Source organism: Cataglyphis hispanica, chromosome 3 (assembly GCF_021464435.1).
Source record: "Cataglyphis hispanica isolate Lineage 1 chromosome 3, ULB_Chis1_1.0, whole genome shotgun sequence".
NCBI classification, from domain to species: Eukaryota; Metazoa; Arthropoda; class Insecta; order Hymenoptera; family Formicidae; genus Cataglyphis; species Cataglyphis hispanica.
Window position 1 is genome coordinate 1727102 of NC_065956.1, and position 8836 is coordinate 1735937.

Here is an 8836-nt window from a genome sequence, read left to right on the forward strand (position 1 = left end):
AAAGAGGGAAAGAGAGCCTTGTCGTGTGTTGTTTATGTTATTGGCAGTCGCGGCGTACATATCACTCGCATTTTTATTGAGACCAAGGACGAAAAAAATACAGTTGAGAGAAAGAGAGAGAGAGAGACAGAGAGAGAAAGAGGGAGAGAGAGAGAGAGACTGACAGATCACTCGAACCAGCCACCACGTGTCTGACGCGTGATATCGCGAGCGGCAGATTGCAGCTCCGCGATGATCTCGTATCTCATTAGCGGCGTCCACCGTTCGCAAAAGAGCGAACGAGACCACCTGTTAGGCGTCAATGGGATATCACCGGCGAGAAACCTTGCCGATGATACGATAATGAGTGAGAATGAATGACCACATCCATTCGCCGAGGGTCGAAAGCTTCGGGACATTTATCGCGGAGGTCTTGGTAGAGAGAATTGTTACCAGGACACGCGAAAATAATTTGTAAGTTTATTCGTGACACAAAATGAGTCGTTTATATAACGTCGAAACGTGTGAAACTATGGTTGTAATTATCTTCTAAAAGTGGAGAAGAAAGGTCGACGTTACGGTTTTCGATGTTATAAACACGCGAGAACAATATCAAACTTTATATATCCGCGACTTTTATACATTCGAGACATTCTTTACGCTGAAATTTTAGCTATTCAATCGTGTTATTTCAATCGCTTTTTGGCAGAGCAAAATAAAATAATTTCAATCTATAATGATACTTTTTATAATATGAGCAATGTTCTCTCTCTCTCTCTCTCTCTCTCTCTCATCGATATCTTGTTATATTTATAATAATTATTCATACATGTAATAATTACTTCTCTATCGAATTCATTTTTAAGTAGAATTACAGTAATCTAGATTTTAAAAAAATTGGAAAATAGCTTTTTTTTAAATTGGAAAGAAATGTGTATGCTATTATACAAAAGCACAACTTAATTAATTAATTAATTATTTAGAATTAATTACGTGAAAACTATAAAATTTAGTTTTCAACTTTACTTTATTCAAGAAATGCGGCGAAACTTTCGAAAACGACCCACGGTGTAGATCTCTCAACTGTGTCAGGACCTGCGGAGGATCTTGAGAAGAAACTCAACAACACGACATCCCGGATGCCTTCGACGTACGAATAAGCGAATACATTCGATATCGCCGTGATAACAACGCGCCGCATCGCGGCCTCCTGATCCGCCGCCGCGGAAAGGCGCAAAAGGGAGAGGCCGCGAGAGGAAAGGGATAGAAAGAGAGGCGAGGTAGCCTGTAAGCATATTGATCAGGAGACAGTAGTTGGCCGCATGCCACGTGGTGATGCTACGAGAGGCGCCGGCCTCTCCACCTATTATGAGCCAAGGCTCCTATCTTCGCGTTTCTTCTTTTCCCCGCAGGGTTCACCCTCGACTCCACCACCGAACGCGTTGTCTCTTTTCCTTTCTCCTCCTCCTTCCATCCCCTTCATCCCTCTCCTGCTCCCGTTTTCTCATGTCCCTCCCGCAACCGATAGAAAGATCTTTTACTCCACGCTATCTCTTACCGCATCTCTCTCTCTCTCTCTCTCTCTCTCTCTCTTTTTGTTCTTTTTCTTACTTGTTACTTTATCCTCTTGTCTTCGAACTTGTCTTCATTCCGAGGCATCTAGAATGCGTATATTCGCATACACTCTTGTGTATATACATCTGTGTATTTTTTGTGTATTTTACTTACATATACATATACATACATACATACATACATATATGTATGTGTATGTGTCTGTATGTGTTAATATTCGCATGTGACAAGTGCGTGTGGCCCACTGTAGCGTTCATGCGAACACGCACACGTGGATCCACCCTCGATATCTTTCTCTCTCCCTCCTCCTTTTGCGAATTCTCGATAGCCGATCTAAAATTGAGACGTCAGCCTAACGAGCTCGCCTGCATCGTCCGAGCGCAAAAGACATCTCCCCGTTCTACCTCTCTCCTCCTTTCGATCGCTCGCTCGGGACGATCTCTTAGTGGCAACCTTGAAGGAAAAAAGAGGATCGGCAAAAAAAAAAAGGGCGGAGGGAGTCCTGTTAAATGATCGAGTCGGCACAGAGAGAAAGCCGCTTCTCTTCTTGGGTGGTTACCGGTTCCTCTCGGTCAACCCCTTATCCTCTCTCCCCTCCCCCCGCTCCATCCCTCTCTTAAGCGACACAGTATCGCATAGTATAGTGCTCTCGTCGGCCTTTTGATCTCACGCAAGGATTCATTCGTTTAATGTAGGGTCGATAAAGAGGATAAATCGATGCGGGTATATTCGTCGTATACCAACATCGAGTAAACTATACAGTTACCTCGAGCAGGTTCGATGCTCTTCCTCTCTGGAGGTTCTTCCTCGCTGATAAAATGCCAGACGTAGATATCAACGGTGACACGACGAACCGCTATCCAACGATGCACATGCAGGATTTTTCTTAATTTGCAATCTTGCTCGCTCAAATGGCACGTTGCTATCAAAGTAAACCTTAATACTTTACTCTCAGGCGATGATAGAGAATTGTTGACAACTTTCAGTCAATGTTTTCATCCTGTATTAAATTAAACAATGAATACATTAGGTATAAATATTTTTGTACTAAATATATAAATTATTAAGTAAAAGCACCTTATATATACATCAGAATGTAATATTGCGCGCAATCGCATAATCCGATTTTACAATTTTATACAAATGATAAAAGTGAATGTGTGATCTCTCCTCTCTCTTCTCTAGTTCTTATAAAATTTTCTCATTGTAAATCTAGACATGATTGGCAATTTAACATAATTTTCAAAAGCTACAAGTGAGCTTTTCTAACAAAATGTATCGGATATAACGATATTATTATTTAAATTTTTATTTTAACTTATTTTTATACTACACCCATTTATTTATTCACACAGTAATCAGCAACATACAGTTGTTTTATTTAAATTAGAAATTACAAGATGGGGTTATATGTTGTGCCAACAAGAACAATTTCGAATAAATAAATTTTTATTAATATTGAAAAAAAAAAATTAATTTAATTTTATAATCTTTCGATATTCAGAATCTCGTTGCTCGCGCTGATTAATTTTCTTGACACGAAAAATCGCAAAACATTTTTTTATTTTGCTATTTTGTAACCCCATCTTACAATATACAATTTCTGTATTTCGAATAATAAAGGACATCAGAAAAGTTTAATTTATATTATCTCTTCATATCTCGCAATCGATTCCTCTAATCACGCAAGATTTGCGATAATCGAGATACAAGATTATTGTCTGCGTGGGTATATAAGGAAAGATTTGATTGACAGAGATTTTAATCATTTCGATACTATTGAGATCAAATGTTTTGTGGAACCATTAAAAAAATTCATTATATTTAAAAATTATTTTTACATTTCTTTTTTATTGCAATCATTTTTGCAATCATAACGTTGCGGAATATAGTATCGAAAAGATTAATAGACTGAGAGGAAGGATAAAAGGATCGAGTATAATAGTCTGAGAGAAGTATCATATATATATATATATATACGGACATACGTTAAATTGTCCATCTCTTGATTTAACACTATAATACTAATCAATAATGGAAGACATGTGTTTCGTCGAATTAGTAGTTCGAACATTGATAAGTCTCGCATCGGCCCGCATCAACACTTCTTTGACAGACAAGAAAGAGATTCAGTTCGGCAAGTAATATTCTCGTGGTATGTACTCCGGTTTCGGACTACTTGGCTCGATACCGAGTAGCTCTCCCATGAAAGCGATGTACGTTATGGCCAAACGCAACGTTTCGATTCTTGAAAGCCGTTTCTCGTAAGCGAACGTCGGTACCTGAAATCATCCCATACACACAGGAGACGTGAATCGCGAAATGTCTTTTCTCTAGGAAAAAAAAAAGCTTTTTACATACTTTCCTGCGGAGTTTATCGAATGCCTCGTTTAGATTAAACATTCTGCGCCTCTCCCGGATATTCGCGGCTCTCCTCTGGGAGACCGTGGCCACTCGACGCCTCGGTTTCTTCGTCGTCGATGACGGCAGATTCGGCGAACGGCCGTTTGGCGTATAACGACTAAAAATTCCATATTCTCGATTAAACATTCATTATCATCACGGCAAAATAATCAATCCTGAGAATCTATTAAGTACACGATTCCGATTGGAAAAATAAATGTACAGGAAAATAAGTTGTTTTTTTATTGTATGCGTTTAGCAATGTTTTTCACAAAAATACAGACTCATTTAAATTTCAAGTGGGAAATTTGCAAATGAACTAAAAAAAAAAAAAAAAAACTAAATAGATTTCGTAAGACAAACATTTTTCATTTTTATAATATTTTCATTTCTTTTGTCATTAAAAATTACAATAAAAAAAATTGGTATCTCTATTCATTAAAAAATTATAATAAAAAACATAAGCAATAAAGATATATATATAAGAGAATTTCTCAAGAACTACATCTTTAATATTTTATTAATCAGAAATAATGTATATTTATATAACACATGTAATGTGTATTTATATAACATATTTTAAACATAATTCACAACTTGGCTTATCGGATTGCTTAGAATATAAAAGAAAAATTATCAGAGAGAATTTTTTTTTTTAAATCCTTGACAATGTTTCAATAAAATTTTATGAGAATTTCATGATTTTTTCCATAAGTATAATAAAAGAAATCTCTGATAATTTTAAGTTTTCCATGTTTTCTCAGGGAATAGATACCATGGATACACCGTATATATTTTAACTTTTATGATGCTTTAATTCTTGTTAATCGGTCTTTTGACATCGCGATTGTGTCATAGATATCTCTACAATTTGTCGACTTTACCCTTTCTATTTGCTGATGCTATTTAAACATTCATGATAGACACGAAGAGCGGTCTTATCTCGATAAAAAATAAATAGATCCATGCTTAATTTTTTGTAAAAAAAGATTACCTCTGGTGTAACAAGGCGCAGGGTTGTCTGTACAATCCGTGCTCGTTCACGTGTGGATGGGTAGACGGCTGTGCTTGATATAACACGGAACTATCCCACATCGGGTAGCTGGCGATATCACCGCCGACGTACTGTGACATTTCCGCCGCGATTACCTGTCGCGAATAGATTTCATCTGAGAGAATCGGTTGGTCCAGGCAACACGAACCACGCAAAAATCCAAAAGCCGGTATCTGAAAGATATCTACAGCGCGTCTAATACATTAGGACATTTTTTTATACACCTTAACGTCTTTTGACGCATTTGTGCGTTGAATATCTAAGAGTCTTCAGCTTTATATGTGATATCATATATAAATATCTCTAATCAAATATATATATATATATATATATATATATATATATATATATAACTTATATAATATGTTTTTTGATATTATATATATTAAAATTAATTAACGTTAACCGTCATCCGAATCTCATGAATCTGATCTTGAAAAAAAAAAAAAAACATTCCCTGAAATTTTATTTTTGTTTTTTAAATAAAAATATATTATGTAACAAGACATGTTGCCTATTTAACGTAGAAGCGGATTTTAATCTCGGCGGTTAATTATTAAAGTATATCACGCATGGATTTGCAATGGTAATATTTATAATCACGTCAATAATCTTACTTCTCGCGGGCGATGTTTTTTCAATAATTTTAGAAACAAATAAATATTGTGCTGTAAAATAATATATATTTCTATTGATAATAATTGCATGTGAGTGTGGTCTCGTTCGTTATCACAAATAAATCAAAGACATCGCTCGCGATATCAGGATTCGCCGCAAACTCACTGGTGCTTGATTTCCATTGATCTCCCACAGCGGTTCGGTGTAGCTCATATCCCGCTTTCTGTCTACCGGCAAGCAGATGCACCAGCAGGTTCGCTCACTCGTGGAGGATGGAAAAAAATTAAAAAAAATTATGTGTCCGCGCGCGCACACACACACACCTGGACCACGACGTCCTGCGACGTTTCGGGGACCGAGCGTCACGTTCTTCTGAGAGCATGAGAGGGCGAATTTTCGAAAATTTCGCGGATACCCTTGGTGGTAACCGCCCCCGGGATTCCCGAATGCACGGAATCTGTTCGCCGCGAAACGCGTGCGCCGCGATGCCATCGTGACATTGGACCCTCTTCATCCCTTTTTACCCTTGTAGGCGGTGCTTGCTTCGACACGACCCACCGATGCTGCGAGAACTGCTGATCTCGCAGATATCGACCGAAAGATGAAAGATGGACACGAACAGAATGCAAAAGTCAAACTTCAGTTTGTCAAATAACTAAAAATATAATATAAAGAATACAAACATAATAGAAAATTATATTGTTTGAATTTCTAAAAATGTCTCTTGAGATAAACTGTTATCCAAATAAAGTACCGAAAGAATCTGTAAATTGAAAAGTTACGAACATTAAGTGCTCTACTTTAATAGAATTTTAATTCATTAATTACGATTTATTTTTGTTATATATCAATATATATTTTTGAAGTGAAAAATATTAAATTACAATCCCCAAAACTTTAATATAGAAAATCATCAGATATCTTGAAACTTAATAGATATGCTGAAAATCTAGATTTCTAGCAGTTTTTAATAAGACGTCTTATTTCGAATCAAGTTCACAATAATAAAAAAAAATCCGTAAATAAAAAATCTGAAAAAGCTTTTTTATTTTGACAAAATTGAATACAAATTGATGCGTCAAGAATTTGGTTCAAGTTAATATATAATTTTCAAAATTTGTTATCGATGATTTTTCTTATATTTACAATGAATTTACAACTTATAAATTGTGAACAACTCAATTATTATTAATTTGCGAGACACTACTTTTAATACGCTAGACCGTAATATCTCTAATATCTAACACGTCGATTTTCGCGTTCGGTCACCCTCTCATCGCAACTGTTCGAGGGATATCTGCGTCGAATCCGTGTAATAAGTATCGGGAAAGTCTGGAAAGACCCGTGACGAAATCCCATAATTTCGTTCAAAGGCGTGACCCCGTTGCGGGCAACGATGCACGGGGTCGGTGCATTGTTAGCGACGCATCAAAATCGGATCGGACGAACACGTGCGAAAGCTGGAGAAGGCTGCGTTTACGCACAACTCGCTCCATATTGTCCCGTTTGTATTTTCGCGAATTCGGAAATTCGTAATATACGATATAATATAGAATGACGCGACTCTTTATAGAGTTCTCGTGAGAAATCTAGGATTCTTAAAATAAGTGTTAAGATGTAGATAGCTTCTGAGTATATTAACAGATAAAAATAAATAATTTACTTTTCTCATTAAATAAACTTCAGGAAAACAAATGTATAATATATAAAAAAAAGAACTAACACAATATGCGAATAAAATTTTAGTAATAAAAGCAATATATCTTATAAGACAAGTAATATCGAAAGCGATAATAAAAATAACGGCTGATCACCAAATAATTATGATTTGTCTCCTGATATATCTCTTAATTTAATTCTTCTTAAAGCTAAAATCTTTGATCTCAAGCAGATTAGAAATTTCAAAAATAAATTTTATCTCCAAGAGATTTCACTGCCCGTTAATTTTTTCTAATTCGCTTTACAAGCTATAGAAATAAAACGCAATAATTTTACATATGATTTTATAGATATCGAATCGGTACCTCCAGAAAATGACGGCGAAAAGCTCTGAAGCTTACCGGCGCCGACGCCTGGAACATCGATCCGAAGCGTCAGCTTGCAGTTATGTATATAGTGCATATTACAGTGGGGCTGTATTAAACATCCACGTCGCTCTCTGTGCGAGCTTACAATCCTATATAGATTCAGTTATTCCGTTTATCAAATATTTCATGCGATATTACGCAATTTATTCGCAATTCAAATTTTTATTGCAATTTTTATTGAAAAAATAGTTTTATATGAAAAAGTTATTACGTAAGTTACATATTATGTAAGACTCGTTTAAGGTTGAAACGTTTATTATCTATTAGAATTACAAAAAATTCATTGCAAGACATTTAGATATGTAAACTACACATTTTTGTACTTTCAGCAAAAATTGAAACGTCGTCTGATTAATCGTAAAGCCATTTGTCAGCGTCACGTTGCTGCGAGACGAAAATAGAGATTTAGAAGAAAAAAAGAATCGGGAGAAATTGTACGCAATTAGAGCATTCTAAGGGCGAGGAAATATTGCGAGACGAAAGGGGGATGTGCCAGGCATAACTAATAACTTTATGCACCCCCTCATCGAAGTCACTTCGGGGGATAAACACAGGATCCGATTTGACGCGCGATGTTTATACGCACTCGTTGTAAGCGACGATCTTTATCTCTCTCTCTCTCTTTCATTTACCGCGTCAAGTGACACGGCTAATATCTATTTAATTGATTCAGGGGTGAAACACACCCCTAGAATTTGCTCCGAGAGATCGAACCGACCGCTCTCCCGTTCGTGAACAATATGCTGGCTGTCCCTCGAAAAGACACAAGAGACGAGCACGTGTCCGCTGAAATCGCAAATTGACTCTGCGTTTTGATTTGACGTGAAACCAATTATAGACAGGAAGTATCAGAGATAATCGCCGTAAAATCGCCGATGATATTGTTGCCGACGTTATTTTTGTTCAAACAAAATAAATTTTGTCATAAAAAAATACGTGTCTCGTTAGCGCGAATATAACAAAGTATTGAAAAATTAAATATCAATATATATCTATATAGTTATACAATTCACAACTACATTTATAATTTATAATTATACAAAAATATTTAAAAATCATATTTGTATATTGTATTTTTTTATTATTTATTTTTTTTTTATTTCTTACGTTTTTCAAATAT

General features: G+C 35.9%; 1 protein-coding gene across 2 annotated transcripts; it reads right to left on the reverse strand.

The window, feature by feature from the left end:
* Positions 1 to 2893: 2893 nt before the first annotated feature.
* Positions 2894 to 5983, reverse strand: LOC126848286 (protein Fer3-like). Of its 2 annotated transcripts, none has more exons than XM_050589064.1 (4): positions 5795 to 5983; positions 4952 to 5106; positions 3916 to 4075; positions 2894 to 3836 (listed from the first exon to the last, which is right to left on the reverse strand). In XM_050589064.1, exons 1-4 carry the CDS (start codon positions 5840 to 5842, stop codon positions 3684 to 3686), a joined length of 516 nt encoding a protein of 171 aa, XP_050445021.1. In that variant the 5' UTR covers positions 5843 to 5983; the 3' UTR covers positions 2894 to 3683. The 2 variants fall into 2 exon arrangements, with proteins under 2 accessions (XP_050445021.1, XP_050445022.1); XM_050589065.1 differs by having other exon boundaries at positions 4952 to 5195; positions 5795 to 5923.
* Between the last annotated feature and the right edge of the window lie 2853 nt (positions 5984 to 8836).

Bases quoted from the DNA above. Each gene is read 5' to 3' on its own strand.
- LOC126848286 (XM_050589064.1), bottom strand. From the start codon at position 5,842: ATGAGCTACACCGAACCGCTGTGGGAGATCAATGGAAATCAAGCACCA. The intron at 5,107-5,794 runs GTGAGTTTGCGG...TATTCGCGACAG, and splicing joins TCAATGGAAATCAAGCACCA to GTAATCGCGGCGGAAATGTC. The intron at 3,837-3,915 runs GTATGTAAAAAG...GGATGATTTCAG, and splicing joins TCGATAAACTCCGCAGGAAA to GTACCGACGTTCGCTTACGA.